A 16,976-nucleotide genomic window follows, 5' to 3' on the forward strand; every position below is an offset into this window, starting at 1 on the left:
GGTTTATAAAGCATAGCTTTTGGCGCCTCTTCCTGGAAAGGGGTGATGGGATCATCCTTTACATGAAAGGTATCCTAACTGCCACCAGCCTATACCAGTAGAAACGTTCCCAGCTTCTGGAATGGCCTGACAAGACATGATACAACATAAGGTGTAGCCTATCATCGACCCTTATCAGTATTACTTTAATAACAAAACACACGTATTTGAAAAACATTTTTTATTTGCTGTTTCAGAGCAACCTTTAAAACAAATTTAATTTAAGAAGTTGCAATCTATACAATTAAACTTTCTGCAACACCATGTTAAAAAACAAAATTGAGTTTCCACTTTCATCCCTATTTTTTTACCCCAAGATCTAAATAAAAGGGAATAAAAAAGGAAAAATAGCTAAATTTACAACACAAGAAGAAAACCGCAGCGACCACATCCACAAGAGATGACAAGTTATCCAGCTGTTCTGCTTTAGAGCACTTTGTATCTTCCTTTGTTGGTCGGTTGGTAGGAGTTTTGCTGCAAGAACAAAGTTCATGTTAGTTGCAAAGTCAGACCAGTACAATGCTCAAAATTATTAGGGGACAGCAAGTACAAATGGTGCAAGCACACAAAAACCCTTAAAGGGGTTTTCCCACTATTATAAAATGAGGGCATATTCTTATGACATGTAATCACTTCCTGATCGAGGATCTTTAGAATGAAGGGGCGCCGAAACACAAAGGGGTTTTTCCACGAACAAAAATACAGTTAAACCCGTCCGTAAATGGCAGTTATAAATTTGTGCAATTTCATGTGATTTTTTTTAAATGTACTGTTCTAAAGATACATTATTACGATGTCTCTGTCAGAAGTTGTGCTACTGGTTGCCCTTGGATCCGACCATAACCCATTCCTCTGGCTATGGTCGGGAAAAGACATCCCGACCATAGTATGGCTTTGTGGTCGCTTTCAATGTTCTCATGAACACGCTTTATTTCGTTTGCACTTATGAACTTCCGATTAATCCATAGTGCTAGGTGTGGCTACAGGAGGAATGGGTTATGGTCGGATCCAAGAGCAACCAGTAACACATTATTACCATGTCTCTGTCAGAAGTTTTGTTGTATCTTTAGAACAATACATTTTAGAAAATGACATGTAATTGCACAAATGTATAAATAACTGGCATTTATGGACACATTAAACTGTATTTTAGTTTATGACAAAACCCCTTTAAGCGCTGCAGCTCCTTTTGCAGTTTTCCCCAGCACAACAGTTCTCCCGACCCCTTTATCTTGAATAAGACGGTTTCAGTTTCCGGCACAGTGGGTAGGGACTGGAGAAGTGCAAGAAAAAAAAAAAAGGCTGTAGGGAACGCAGTCCATTCACTCTCAGCTGGGGTCCCAGAGGTCAGACTCCCACTGATCATAATGTTATGGGAAGGCGCCATAACATTCCAAGTCTGGCCATAGACAGAAGGCAGTAGGCCAACGTTCAACGATCGTTTGTCCGACATTCATTGAGCAGACATCCCCACACATGTTCAATGAAACAAGATTATTAACGGGCAATGTATTGCCGGGTGTACCCTCCTCTTTAGTGGGTTGGCATTACCAGAATGATTATGGGTCACTAGGACGACCACGAATAAACCTTCTACTTTAGCCAGTACTGGAACTAAAATTTCTAACACGGATTACGGTCTACCATGGGTGAGTTGAAATGATCGTTCAGGTAATTTTCGGACTGACGATCATTCATTACACTAGGAATCGTCCACTTGCATGTCTGTTTATATGAACAGTTCTGGAAATTGGCAGGGGTTAAAATCAATTGGTCGTAGTCAAAGTTTTTGGCCTTTGACCCTTGTTATACGGCAAAGGGTGGGTTTGAAATCTTGGTGGTAGACTTATTTCAATATTTGGGCATTAAAAGGTCTAGATTTTTGACATACTATGTGTCCTTGAACATTATTCCTCTATCTGGAATGCTGAGGTAGACGACAAAAATTTGCAATAGACTACTGCCTCAGTATTCCTCCAGTATAGCATTGGACAAAATGATAGTAGAACCCATGATGCTGGTCTTTGGTAAAGACTCACTTTGGTTCTTTAAAAATATTTTTTAGACCCTTGAGTATTATAAATGACTTGACATGGAGGGATAAACAAACTTGCATCAAATATGCTAGATTATGTGCTCTGATCCAGGAGGGTGGGTTTGCATTGCCTGATTTTGCTTTCTACTTCCTGGCATGCCAAATACAGCAGATGGTTTTCTGGAATAGTTTGGCTTTACAGGAAAAGGGGCAATGGATGAATGTTTAACCTCTGGAGTGCTGCCAAAAGAGCCATATTCTTTAGGTCCCTTACCAAAGCTGTATACTAAGGTTTGGAGGGAGACCTAAGATAGGATGGCCTATCATGGATGCTTGGAAATCACTCCAAACTCTGGCAGATAAATATTATTCCGTATTGATGTAGTACAAGAGGTACAATTCTGGGTGAAATATGGGATTATGCAAATCTCACTTTTATGAAAACAGGGAATTAATCTTTTCTAGCCCTTCAAAATGAGTTTGGGGTATCAAGAGATAGATAAAAGAATGCACGCTTGGAAACTCACTATAGACAAAAGTAGGTTTAGAATTGAACAACTATGCACACTGATATAGTATTTTGTTCAGTTAATTACTAGATTCACTGCCTGATTAGAACGATTAAAAAGGTAAATTTTATTGAAAAATGTTTTCTTTAAAAATTAGCTTTTGAAGCCCAATTCAAATACAACAGGCTCATACAAATGGCCAGGGACAGGGAACGGTCTATTGGTAATTTTGATGCAGACCTAGACCTCGATCACCCCTTATAGTATAAAATACTGAAACCACTTGCTGAATGATTAATCCTACGCGTTTCAGTATCACAGGTACACGTGATACGTCATCAGGGATTAGAGTTTGGAAATATATTTATGCCGGTTAGCACAGTTTTGTGCCGATTATATCTCCCGGCCGGTCTTTTAACAGGCTTCGGCCCTCCTCCACTGACGTAGTTTCGGCCAGCCACCAATCCAAAGTAGCCACGTCTCTCATGACGTATCAGGATAGCGGCGAGCCTCCTTTTTACTAGCCAATCGGAGTAGGCTTGACGACACGGCGTCCCTTGTAACCAACACGCGGATGTTTACACATGTGGGGATAAAAATACACTTGGTACGTGCAGCACAGAATCATTGATCACCGCAACAGAACATCAATGTACTTTGCAACTGGAGTTATATGTAGTCTAGAAATATTAGTGTAGTTAAATTCAGTAAATCCCATCGGGCACGTAAATATGATGTAAAGTGGCATATTAGGCGACGGGGAGGGGGGGGGGGGGGGTTTGTGTGTATTTAGGGGGCGTTTTGTTTTTGGGGAATGCAAACCCCAAATAGAGTCTGAAAGTTAGATGGATAATATGGATTATAGCATTATGTAGAACAGAGGGGGATGTTTATAGTAGGGGATATGTGTTCAAATATATTGTAGCAAATGGGGGAGCATCATCAGAGGAAACAAGCATAGGAGATCTGTTCATTAAGACCTGATGGACTAACGGTCTGCATACGAAAAATCCACTGTTTAAAAAAAAAAACAAAAAAAACAAAAAAAAAAAACATTTTTCAATAAAATTTACCTTTTAATCGTTCTAATCAGGCAGTGAATCTAGGTTTAGAATTGAGCCATTTTGTATAGGTGAGACACTGTTAAATGAGTCACGAACTAAAAGGGGTGATTTCACTTTGTTACAAATATTTGGGCTCTATGTCTAAAAATAAATCAGAATTTACGAATATAGATAAATGGAAAAAAAGACCTTGGAAAAATAACCCAGCAACAATGAGATTCCGTTTATGAAAACTTAGAACGGGCATCACTGAATTCAGCTCACCGCTTCTCATAATTTATGGTTATCAATAGGTTACATTATACCCCTACAAAACTGGTTAAAATGGGCTATAGAACAGGACGACTGTCCTACATGTGGCACCTCGACAGACCTTGTACACCTACTTTAGAGATGCCCCAAATTGCACCAATACTGAACTCCAGTCATAGGATGTATTAAAATAATTGTACCACTTGGGTCGACCAAGATGATACTCTAAGTACTTTTAGGGGATTCTACATACATTGATAAATTGTATAATAGGACCTGAGCCCAGTTGATTCTGCAATTGTTATTTTGGGCCCACTTGAAAAATCTGAAGAAAAAATAAATAATGGATGTTTCCCATAGTTCCTCATTTTTGTGGATGGAAAATTGAAGCGTACAGGACTCTTGCTTGAAAGGTCATACTTAGAAAAAGCCATGAGAGAAGTTTCTGATTAAATGGAACCCATGGTTTAAAGACTATGTACACCTTTGAAATTGTTTTTTTGTTATAAAAATGTCTAAGGTGTACGTAAGTTTTTTCCTTCTCCTCTGGATGATTAAAGGCTATGTACACCTTAGACCTTTTTATAAAAAAAATAAAAAATAAACTATTTGAAGAGGTGTACATAGACATCAACCATCTGGAGGATGAAGAAAGAACTTATGAACATTAGGGTTTTTTTTTCCTCCGCCATTCGTTTAGGGGTGTTTTTTTTTTCTTTTCCTTCTTTACATGTTACTGTATGAGCAAATAAAATATGTTACATTTTTATAATAAAAGATATAGTCCACTTTCATTAACTTTTGTCTAATGTGCATAGTCAGCTTAAGTCGGGATTTAATTGCTAGGGTATTTGCTGGGATTGTTCAAGACTTGAACATTTTTTTTTTTACAACAGATCATTAATAATAATAATAATAATAAGAAGAAATATATGTGCTATTCATGGCAGAATCACTGCTGAGGGCAAATGTTTGGCTGCAACACGTCACCGATGAATGGCACTTGAATTTAAAAACCTGATACAAACAGGCGGGGATCACTTAATCTCTTTGCACTTTACTGCATTTATTTTTATTTAAACAAGTTATGATTTAGAAAACAGACTTCTTTACAGTTTACTTGGGCTCTATTAGTCTAATATTATATAGATTACAAACGGAGATTTAAGACCTTATTTTATATAGCTGTTTCTTGTACTTACTAGTCTGATGAGTTCTTCCTTGATGAGTCGGGTGATTTCTGCCTTTGCTTTTTGTACAGCCAATTCACTAGCACCTAGAAGAATTAACATAAATGAAATTTGAGTATTTTTTTTGCAATCCCTTTTTTGCCTCAGCCACTTGTTCAGATGTTATTTGTTCATACCACGTACGGCATACACGTTGAATGGTTCCAGAAACCCAACGAATACCAAGAGTGTGCTTTACGTTTCCGCCGGGCAGATGTACATGTTTTTATTTTTTTAACTGTATAGGGAAGTGTAGCCAAGCTGCTTTTTCCTATACAGTCAGCCATAACACAACAAAAATACAACCTGTTCATTTATATAATGATTGACCATTATTTAGAATGGCTGGCATGTAATGCTACTTTTCCCCCCACAGGTGGTGTAGGGTACAGAGGGAGCCAACGCCACAATCTAGGGTGGTCTAGAGTATTAAATAATTTAAACCGAACATCCTTGGGGTTTAAGGTACTGAAGGGGTGAATTTCATTGCTGAAGTCCAGGCTCGTGCATAGTCCTTTCAAAGGATGCTTAAAGAGGCTCTGTCACCACATTATAAGTGCCCTATCTCCTATATAAGGAGATCGGCCCTAAAATGTAGATGACAGTAATGCTTTTTATTTGGAAAAACGATCTATTTGAAACCACTTTGAGCGATTTTTAGCTTTATGCTAAGGAGTTTCTTAACGCTCATGTGGGCGTGTTTTTACTTTAGACCAAGCGGGCGTTGTACAGAGGAGTGCATGACGCTGACCAAAGTAAAACACGCCCACTTGGGCATTAAGAAACTCATTAGCATAAAGCTAAAAATCGCTCATAAAGTGGTTTAAAATGGATGCTTTTTATTTAGAAAAACTATTACTGTCACCTACATTACAGCGCCGATCTCCTTATATAGGAGATAGGGTACTTATAATGTGGTGACAGAGCCTCTTTAACATGGATCTTGTGCACGCTTATAGATCAGTGCAGGGAGGAGATGGAGGACTGTGCATCTATCTCTAGGAGCTCTCTAGTGGTCACACAAAATGCCCATTCATGCAGTTATTAATTTTAAAGCAACTCAGGGTCCAAAGGGTCTGAAAGTGGACCAGTCAGCTCACCGGACAGGTCTGTTTCACTACATCCTTGTATAGCCGGTAAAATATAAAATTTGGTAACATCTTTTCTTAGAACGCTGCATTGTAATGTCCCTCATGGAAATGGATAAATGAACAATAAAAACGACAACTGAGTATCAACAGTCTCCTTGTCAATGGGGTGTGTCCCTACTTACTCTAACGCTATCAGTGCGAACGGTCATTGTAGAGCTGGAATGGTTACATACAGTTGTCAATTTGCTCACACATTTGCAGGAGAAATAACAAGATGGCACCACACAGAAGAGATTATAATTTTAAAAAAATTAAAGAAACAAAGCACGGGGAGTACAAATATCTACTAATACTCACATGAGTCACTGAAATTAGCTAAAAACTTCACCTTAACCCCTTAATGACCGGGCCTGAAAAGACCTTAATGACCAGCTAAATTTTTCTGTTTTTGCCTTTCAGCAGCCATAACGGTTTTAATTTTCATTGACGAGGCTATATATGAGGCCTTGTTTTATACGGTGTGAATATGGGAAAAAGCAATTCGACAATGTTTTTATCCCGTTCACGTTTTACGCTAAATAACCCAATAGATTAACTCTTCAGGTTAATTCTTACAGCACCAATCAGATTATGTAGGCGATAGGGCATTTATAATCTGGTGACAGAGCCTCTTAAAGCTTTGAGGGCTTGAAAATAGCGACTTACTTTCAATGGCCAAATAAATCTTTCTTTCCCCTTCTTTAGGTTCTTTGCCTGGTGGGAAATAAGTGCCCCTAATGGTGATGGCCGCTTCAGAATATTCACTGATCCTCTGGAGTGCTTCTTTTGAAGTGACTTTCCACCTTGCCGTCTAAAATAAAAAAATATATAAAAGTGGTAATTATTTATTTAGTCATTTGGATGTAAACTACAAAGAACTAAAATCATGCTATGGAAACCCTAGAAGTCCAGGAGACTATAGGCTAAACGTGCAGAACTAGTTACAACCAGTGTTCCCTATAATGTGCTCATTTGCGCACCTTCCACGGTCCCCCCGCTCACTCATTTTTACATCACGGTCACTGGCGGTGGGGGGGGGGATGCGGTGGCATCGCTAGCACCGGTGGGAGCCCCGGTGCTAGCCTCAGCCACGTTCACTCATATCGGCGTACTCAAGACGCAAATACAAATAGATGCTATGGCCTGCAGGTCACATCAGGCCTGCAGCCTATAAGTTGCTGGGAAGACTCCCTGCGCAGGCTGGCGTGATGACGTCCCTTCATAACGCTGGTCTGTGCATGTGTCCCACCCGCAAGGCAGTGCAGCGCTCAGTCTGTCGCGGGAATGGGGCATGTGCGTGGGGGGTCTGTGTGTGATGCTGTCTACAGGGGGTTTGTGTGGCGCTCCCTATAGGGACAGTGGTGTAAGAGGGATTCTTTCATTAATGCCTATAATTGGTGTTTATAACCATCTATTTTACTGGTATTCTTGTTTTATAGTATTTAAAAAAGATTTCTTATTCTCTTATGTAGTACGCTATATTAGTGTTTACTGAGGATATTACTTTAAGTCATCAGATCGCCCACCACTGATGGAGACATGCCCTGCTCCCTAACTGCTCTGCTCAGGTGCTGCTAAGACTTAGAGGGAACATTGGTTACAACAGCAGATCTACCACCCGAAGTTTAACCCTTTCATGTCACAGATCTGTAGATCTACGTCAGGAAAGGTTTTTTAAATCTGGCACCCACTCCAGCTGAGCGGACACCATAGCCGCTGGGTGTCTGCTATGCTGCTAGCGATCAGAAAAATTTCTGGCCGTATATATTTAACCCCTCAGATGCAGTTGTCAGATGTGCCCGGCATCTGAGGGGTTTTTACTGCCCCTTAGACTTTGCGACCGGTCACAAGCTCCCGCGCGGTGAGATCACGGGAGCCAGTGTACTCTAGCAGCTGGGAGCCTTGTGGAAGGTCTCAATAGCAATGCACTAAGTTTGCCATACACTGCAATATTGTGATATTGCACTCTATGGCAGAAGTGATCTAATAATCGCAGGTTTGAACCCCCTAGAAGGCTTAAAGAGGCTCGGTCACCACATTAGAAGTGGCCTATCTTGTACATAATGAGATCGGTGATGTAATGTAGATTACAGCAGTGTTTGTTATTCACCAAGTTATAGTGTAGTGACAGAGCATCTTTAACCCCTTCCCGCGATTGGGCGTGACACTACGTCCAAAATCAAAGTGATTTCCCGCAGACGGGCGTACAGTTACGCCCTGCAGATAAAGCGAGCACAGGAGCTGTGAGCGCTTTATCTTCAGCGGCTGTCAGCTGTTATACACAGCTGACATGCTGCTGCAATGGCTGCAATGGCTGTTACCGCCGATCGCAGCCATTTAACCCCTTCAATGCGGCTGTCAATGACGTCCGCCGCATTGAAGTGGTTGACAGAGGGAGGGAGCTCCCTCTGTACCCCCCGCGATGGATCGCGGGTGGCGATTGTTGCTATGGCAATCAGGAAGCCGTTACTAGGCTTCCTGGTTGCCCAGGTACGGTAGCCTATTAGGTCCTGCCTCGGGCAGGACCTAATACGCTAACTGTCAAATGAGAAATGACATGTAGTGCAGTGCATCGTAACTAAGTAGTGCAGTGCATCGTACCGGGGATCAGAAGACCAGATCTTCAAGTCCCCAGGTCAGTGTAAAAGAAAAAGTAAAAAATGTAAACAAAAATGTGAAAGAAAAAATAAATAAAAGTGAATAATAAATAAATAATAAAAACAACACTTGATCAGGGAAACCGGACAACTCCTTTATTATTAAAAAAAAAAATTAATATGAAAAAAAACTATACATAATAGTTATCGCCGCGTTCGGAACGGCCTGATCTATAAAAATATCACATTATTTTTACCGCACGGTGAAATCCGTAAATTTTTTTAATAAAGAACAATGACAGCATTTTATTTTTTGGTCATCTTGTCTCAAATTTTTTTTAATAAAAAGTGATCAAAAAGTTGCAAGTAACGCAAAATGGTACCAATATAAACTACAGTTCGTCACGCGTAAAACCAGCCGTCCCGCAGCGATATCAACTACAAAATAAAACAGTTATGGCTGTCAGAAAATGGCGACACTAAAACATGATTTTTTTTAGAAAAGAGTATTTTTATTGTGGGAACGTAGTGAAACGTAAAAAAAACAATATAAATTTGGTGTCGCTGTAATCGTATCGCCCCGCAGAAAAAAGTTAACATGTTGTTTATACTGCACGGTGAACACTGTAAAAAAAAACAACAAAGAAACGTGCTGGAATGGCTGTTTTTTTGGTTTCCTCATCTCCCAAAAAATGGAATATAGTGATTTAAAAAAAAAATAAAAATCTGCATTTACCCCAAAATGGAACCAATAAAAATTACAGCTCGTTCCACAAAAAACGCGCCCTCACACAGCTCTGTCAACGGAAAAATAACACGTTATGACTCTCAAAACGCAATGATGCAAAATGATTCTAAATGACGGTCCAGACTCATTTTTAGGTCCAGTAGAATTTCACTAAATACCCCACATCGTCATTTGCTGGACCCCACAGGTGGACCCTGTAGACGCAGCGGAGATGAGGAAACTTTAGGGCCTTGTGCGGCTTATAGGGCTAGTGAAAAAGTCAAATATAAGGCAACACTGGAGCGCAGATATTTTGTATAATACCCAATAAACCCGGCCTGCGTATAAAGGATTGGTTCAAAGCGTACCACACCAATCCATGAATTATTCATTCACCCCATTATTACATCATCCTATTATATGACCTGTTGCACTCCGGCCAGCTTACATATGCCCTGATGTACTCCGCCCAGTTTACATATACCCTGATGTACTCCGCCCAGCTTACATATACCCTGATGTACTCCGCCCAGTTTACATATACCCTGATGTACTCCGCCCAGCTTACATATGCCCTGATGTACTCCGCCCAGCTTACATATGCCCTGATGTACTCCGCCCAGCTTACATATGCCCTGATGTACTCCGCCCAGCTTACATATGCCCTGATGTACTCCGCCCAGCTTACATATGCCCTGATGTACTCCGCCCAGCTTACATATGCCCTGATGTACTCCGCCCAGCTTACATATGCCCTGATGTACTCCGCCCAGCTTACATATGCCCTGATGTACTCCGCCCAGCTTACATATGCCCTGATGTACTCCGCCCAGCTTACATATGCCCTGATGTACTCCGCCCAGCTTACATATGCCCTGATGTACTCCGCCCAGCTTACATATACCCTGATGTACTCCGCCCAGCTTACATTTGCCCCCACATTATAAGCTGAAATACCACTAATACACCAAGCCAAATCTGCGCTTCAAAAGCCAAATGGTGGTCCAACTGAGCCTGGCAGTGTACCCAAACGGCAATTTATGACCACATATAGGGTATTACTGTATTCTGGAGAACCCGCTTAACAATTTATGGGATGTGTGTCTACGGTGGTACAAGCTGGGCACAACACATTGGGCACTGAAATGGCATATTTGTGAAAAAAAGCAATTTTCAATCTGCAACATCTATTGTTTACTAATTTTTCGGGGGGTACCACTGTACTGATACTATAGCTCAATGCAACATGGTATCAAAAAGCTAATCTTGTAAAATCTCCACTCCAAATACTAAATGGCGCTCCTTCCCTTTAGAGCCTTGCTGTGTGTCCAAATAGCAGTTTATGACCACGTGTGGGGTATTTCCCTACTCTGAAGAAGTTGCTTTACAAACGTTATGGTGCTTTTTCTCCTTTATTTGTTGAGAAAATGACAATTTTTGAACTAATGCTGTGTCTTATTGGAAAATAATGTCATTTTTCACTTTCACTGCCCATTTCTAATAAAATATATGAGACACCTGTGGGGTCAAAATGCTCACTACACCCCTAGATGAATTCCTCAATGGGTGTAGTTTGCCAAATGGAGTCACTTTTTGGTAGTTTCCACTGTACTGCTACCTAAGGGGCTTTGCAAAAGCGACATGGCGCAGAAAAACCAATCCAGCAAAATCTGCTCTCCAATAGCCAAATGGCGCTCCTTCCCTTCTGAGCCCTGATGTGTATTCATACAGTACTTTATTACCACATATGGGGTATTTCCGTACTCTGGAGAAGTTGCTTTACAAATGTTACGGTGATTTTTCTCCTTTATTTGATGAGAAAATGAAGCATTTTTACCTAAAGCTACGTGTTAGTGGAAAAAAAATTAAATTTTTCATGTTTACTGCCCAATTCTAATGAAATCTATGAAACACCTGGGTGGTCAAAATGCTCACTACACCCCTAGATGAATTCCTCAAGGGGTGTAGTTTCCACTGTTCTGGTACCTTAGGATCTTTACAAATGCGACATGGTGCAGAGAAATGAATCCAGCAAAATCAGCGCTCCAAAAGCTAAATGGCGTGCCTTCCCTTCCGAGTCCTTCCGCTTGCCCAAACAGCAGTTTATGACCACATGTTTGGTATTTCCGTACTCTGGAGAAGTTGCTTTACAAATGTTGTTGTGCTTTTCAACATTTATTTATTGAAAAAAATAAAATAAATTTGAGGTAAAGCTACATCTTATTGGAAAATAATGTAATTTTTCATTTTCACTGCCCAATTCTAGTGAAATCTATGAAACACCTGTGAGGTCAAAATGCTCAATACACCCCTAGATGAATTCCTCAAGGGGTTTAGTTTCCAAAATGGGGTATTTTTTGGGGTGTTTCCTTTGTTTCGGCACCACAAGACCTCTTCTAACCTGACATGGTGCCTGAAATATAATCTAAGAAAAGGAAGGCCCTAAAATCCTCTAGGTGCTCCTTTGCTTCTGAGGCCGGTATTTCAGGCCTGTAGCACACTAGGGCCACATGTGGGATATTTCTAAAAACTGCAGAATCTGGGCAATAAATATTCAGTTGTGCTTCTCCGGTATAAACCTTCAGTATTACAGGAAAAAATGATTAAAATGGAATTTCTGCAAAAAAAAAAAAAATGAAATTTGTAAATTTCCCCGCTACTTTGCTTTAATTCCTGTGAAACGCCTAAGGCCTCATTCACACGGCAGGGTTTCCCGGCCGGGTGCCGGCCGTTCATAAATCGGCCGGCACCCGGCTGCATTAGGAATAATAGACCCCTAATGGGGCTATTCACACGACCGATTTTTTGACGGCCAGGAAATCCGGCCGTCAAAAAATAGGACATGCTCTATCTTCGCCCGGGTACCCGGCCCCCATAGAAGTCTATGGGGCCGGGTATTACACGGCCATCACCGGAATGTGTTCCGAGTGATGGCCGGGTTTCCCGGCGCTTGCGCTCTATCTCCTCCTCACAGCGCAGAGTGCATGTGAGGAGGAGGAGTTGATGTCATTCTGACGAATGGCATCGCTGTACACGGTGTGGCAGGGCCGGGGTGTACAGCAGGTGGAAGGGAGCGCTGCGCTGGCTCCCGTCCCCTGCTTGTTTTCCTGGCCCGGCGACACCTTCGATGGCGCCGCTAGTAGCAGCAGCTGCTGCTGCTGCTACTACTACTACTGTAGCGACGCCACTATAGCAGAGCAGGGAGGTATCTCCCCGCTCTGCTATGTGCTAGCCGCACTTTAGCTCCTTGAAGGAGCGGAATCCCCGTGTTTTCGGGGATTCCGCTCCTGGACAGAGCGCTTGATGTCTCTGTCCATATCTGGGCAGTGACATCAGGGGAAACTCCTGAAGCGGAATCCCCGAACACATGGGGATTCCCCTTCAGGAGTTGCCGCTGATGTCACTGTCCGGATCTGCCCGGCCCGGATGCAAAACTTTATGCAAACCGGCCGGGCAGAATGGCCGATTTTACCGGCCGGCACTCGGGCGCGACCCGTTCGTGTGAATCCCGCCTAAAGGGTTAAAAAAACTTTCTGAATGCTGTTTTGAATACTTTGAGGGGTGCAGTTTTTAAAGTGGGGTGATTTGTGGGGGTTTCTAATATATAAGGCCCTCAAAGCCACTTCAGAACTGAACTGTTCCCTAAAAAAATGGGCTTTTGAAATTTTCTTGAAAATGTGAGAAATTGCTGCTAAACTTTTAAGCCTTGTAACGTCCTAGAAAAATAAAAACATGTTAAAAAAATTATGCCAATCTAAAGTAGAAATATGGGAAATGTTAGCTAGTAACTATTTTGTGTGGTATAACTATCTGTCTTACAAGCAGATACATTTGAATTTAGAAAATGCAAATTTTTTGCACGTTTTCTCTAAATTTGTGTTTTTCACACAAAAATATTGAATATATCGACCAAATTTTTTCACTAACAAAGTACTATATGTCACGAGAAAACAATCTCAGAATCGCTTGGATAGGTAAAAGCATTCCCGAGTTATTACCACAAAGTAACACACGTTCGATTTAAAAAATGAGGCTCTGTCATTTGGTCCAAATGTGGCTCAGTCAAAGATAAAAAATAAATAACTTCAAATAGCCCCCCTTTGCCTAGATCACAAAAATAAACAAACACATTATGTATTCTCGCTTCCGAAAATGCCCAAACTATAAAAATATTTCTCCAATACGGTGAACGTCGTAGTGGGGGAAAAATGCCAAAACGCCTTTTTTGCCACTTTAACCCCCCCAAAATTTTTTAATTAAGTGTGATCTAAATGCCCAACATTCCCCAAAACGGTATTAATACAAACGACATCTTTCTACGTACAGAAAGACGCCTTACACAGCAACTGTACATAAAAATCTAAAACATTATGGAGGTCACAAAATGGCGATGCTAAATTTTTTTTAGTTTTTCAAAACTACATTTTTTTAATTAAGTACTGAAACATAAAAAATACATAAATTTGTTATCAGTGATCGCATCGACCCGCAGAATAAAGAGAACGTGTCACTTTCACCGTACAATACAGTAATTAACAAACCCCTAAGAAAATGGCGGAACTGCTTTTTTTTCCCACTTCCATCCCATTCTGAATTTTTTCCAGCTTCCCAGTACATCGAAATATAATATCAAATAGTACCATTAGAAACTACAACTTGACAAATTAAGCCCTCATATGGCTGTAAGCAAAAAAAATAGTTGTGACTTTTCGAACGCAGGGAGGAAAAAAGGATAGCATAAAAACATGTCTGGTCCTGAAACGGTTAAAACAATTTTTAGAGGTGCTGTAGAGGAGCCATTCTGTTTTGTGTGATCATGGCCTAAGAAAAAACAGCTGACAGGTTAACAAGAGATCTCTTGTTAACAAGAACCTTCCGTCACAATTAAGCCTTGTTCACACAGTGCAGATTTGTTTCAGATTTTGTAAACTCTTTAAGTTCAAAACATAATTGGGTCTAGGAGAGGAGAAGCTTTAAAGGGAATGTGTCATAAGAAAATGACCTACTGTTTAAATCATGTTTTTATGTTGGGCATATTTAAAAAGAGAACCTTTCACCTCCCCAAACATGTGCAGCTAAGGGCAGCATGTTATAGGAAAGGCTTCAAAACGACTGTCCCACATAGAAAAATGTATTTTAACTCCCTCCGTTATTTACATGTCGGTGCTGTTATGGCGCCCGATATGTAAATAAGCCCCATAACTGTCAATGAGGCGTTTCTAAACTAAATAAAAAGGCAAGAGGGCCTGATGTCTCCGCTGACACTGTCCATTCAGCCGCAGACAGTGACAGGGCAGCTTGCGCTGTGTTCCCTCCCGCGAGAACACACAGACTTGGTGGTTGTGTTGCAGATCGCGTGCGCACGCGCCATCAGGCATTCACACTTGGCCGTTCGCTCGCAATCCGACGTCACCACTCCCGCCGCCACGGAACGCGAAGAGACGGGGAGGAGAAGCAGAGACGAAGAGAATGAGACGAGAGCTACTTACATCCGATGTGCGCGCGAACGTCTGGGAGCGTGCGCGCCCACGCTATCTGCAGCACAACCACTAAGTCTGAGTTTTCTCGTGGGAGAGAACAGCGCAAGCCGCCCTGACACACTCCGCAGCTGATTGGACAGTGTCAGAGCAAAGACATCACGCTCCCTTGCCTTTTAGTTCGTTAGAAACGCCCCATTGACAGTTCAGGGGCTTATTTACATATCGGGCCCCAAATATAATGGCACCGATATGTAAACGACGGAGGAAGTTAGAAAAATAATTTTACGTGAGACAGGGTTTGTGCAGCCCTGCCCATTACATGCTACACATGTTTAGGGAGGTGAAAGGTTCTCTTTAAGTGTATTTTGGGTTTCCATTTTCTCTTATCTATACTAAAAAAATTATCCTAAAACCTTGCAGTTTTTACTCTGTCCACTAAGCCTCACAATAGACTGACACTTCCTGTTCTGTAAAGATCACTTCTTAGCAGTCATCTCATTATCACAGGCAGGATTACCAGGAAAGGCAACACATGATTCACCATTCATAATAGCTTCCCTCCTATCCCTCCCTGCACAATGACCTCTGCATAGGACACAGAACATGCCTAGAAAACTCACAGAAGTCAATGGGTCTCCTGCTCACCTAACCTAATTGTACTACTGTACATAGTAGCATCAATTCCATCCTTTGCATTGAATGTTTATAAGGTGTGCTCCCATCAACCCAGTAAAGTGGGAATATTAAACATCACAGATTAGAGACAAAAATATATATTGATCATACCTGAGGGAAGTCATTTATCTCCAACTCCTCTTCATATCTCTTAAATGTCTCATTAGGACCCGCTTCCTGTTTTTCCTCTTCCAGTTTCTCAACTGGGACGTAATTGAGTTTGGCATTTATCTTTTCTGCCAATTGTTCAGCAATAGTTTTCGCAGATACTGTCGGAGCCAATATTGTGCCTCCCCGGAGGATAGCATTAGTAGCCTGTTGCATTACATCCTACAGAGAACAGAAACACTCAGTTGAACTATGGATCATTTTAAGAAAAAAAATCCCACTGTATATGTTCACCATTTTACATATACAATTAATCTATACAATAAGTTGAATTACTTTGAAATTACATTACACCACCATCCGATCTGTGAATACAGCTATGGGATATAGCTTGATGTAAGTCTAGGTGAGCACAAAGTAATGCATTTACAAGGTTATGGTTTAGACACAAATACAGTCACATTATTATGACCAGCAGCTAATATCCAGGGTAACCGCCATGTGCAGCACGGACAGCAGCAAGACAGGCGGAGAGTGACTCAATAAGGTACTGGTAGGTGGTCTCATTTATCTGGAGCCATGACGACTGCAGCGCATCCCACAATTGCTGGAGGGTGCGTGGGGGGGGGGGGAATCCATAAAGCGAAAAAGACTATCGAGGTGGTCCCATAGATGCTAAATTGGGTTCAAGTCTAGCGAATTAGGGGGACAGGGAAGTACGTGGAATTCTTGGTCGTGCTTTTCCAGCCACTGTCTGACATTTCTAGTTGTGTGACATGTCGCATTGTCTTGCTGGAAGATTCCATCTGCCCCAGGGAAGACAAAAAGGCATGTATGGGTGGACGCGATCTGCAACGATGGATTCATACCCAAATATGTTCAGAGCACTTCCCACGTGGATGAGTGGACCCAGAGAATGCCATGTAAAAATTCCTCAGACTATACGCTGCCACCACCCGCTTGTGTTCTTCCAGCAACGGTTGCAGGGTGTTTGCTCTCTGATGCTTATCGCCTGACCTGCCAATGTCCATCCAATCAAGCAGCAAATGTGGCTCATCAGAGAAGGCAACCTTTTGCCAATCATCGGTGGTCCAAATCTGCTACTGCTGTGCAAATTGAAGCCTTTTTTTT

The 16,976-nt window shown here is 41.5% G+C and overlaps 1 protein-coding gene across 1 annotated transcript in view; it reads right to left on the reverse strand.

Annotated features, from left to right (window-relative positions):
* Positions 1-203: 203 nt before the first annotated feature.
* Positions 204-16,976, reverse strand: part of DDX46 (DEAD-box helicase 46) — a 152,665-nt gene continuing 135,892 nt past the window's right edge. Inside the window, exons 20-23 of the mRNA XM_075856327.1 lie at positions 15,849-16,067; positions 6,925-7,069; positions 5,102-5,175; positions 204-513 (exon numbers count right to left, since the gene is read on the reverse strand). Of these exons, the coding sequence (XP_075712442.1) occupies positions 466-513; positions 5,102-5,175; positions 6,925-7,069; positions 15,849-16,067 (486 nt within the window). The 3' untranslated portion in view covers positions 204-465. The remainder of the gene's footprint in view (positions 514-5,101; positions 5,176-6,924; positions 7,070-15,848; positions 16,068-16,976) is intronic.

This window comes from Rhinoderma darwinii, chromosome 3 (genome assembly GCF_050947455.1).
Source record: "Rhinoderma darwinii isolate aRhiDar2 chromosome 3, aRhiDar2.hap1, whole genome shotgun sequence".
Taxonomy (NCBI): Eukaryota; Metazoa; Chordata; class Amphibia; order Anura; family Rhinodermatidae; genus Rhinoderma; species Rhinoderma darwinii.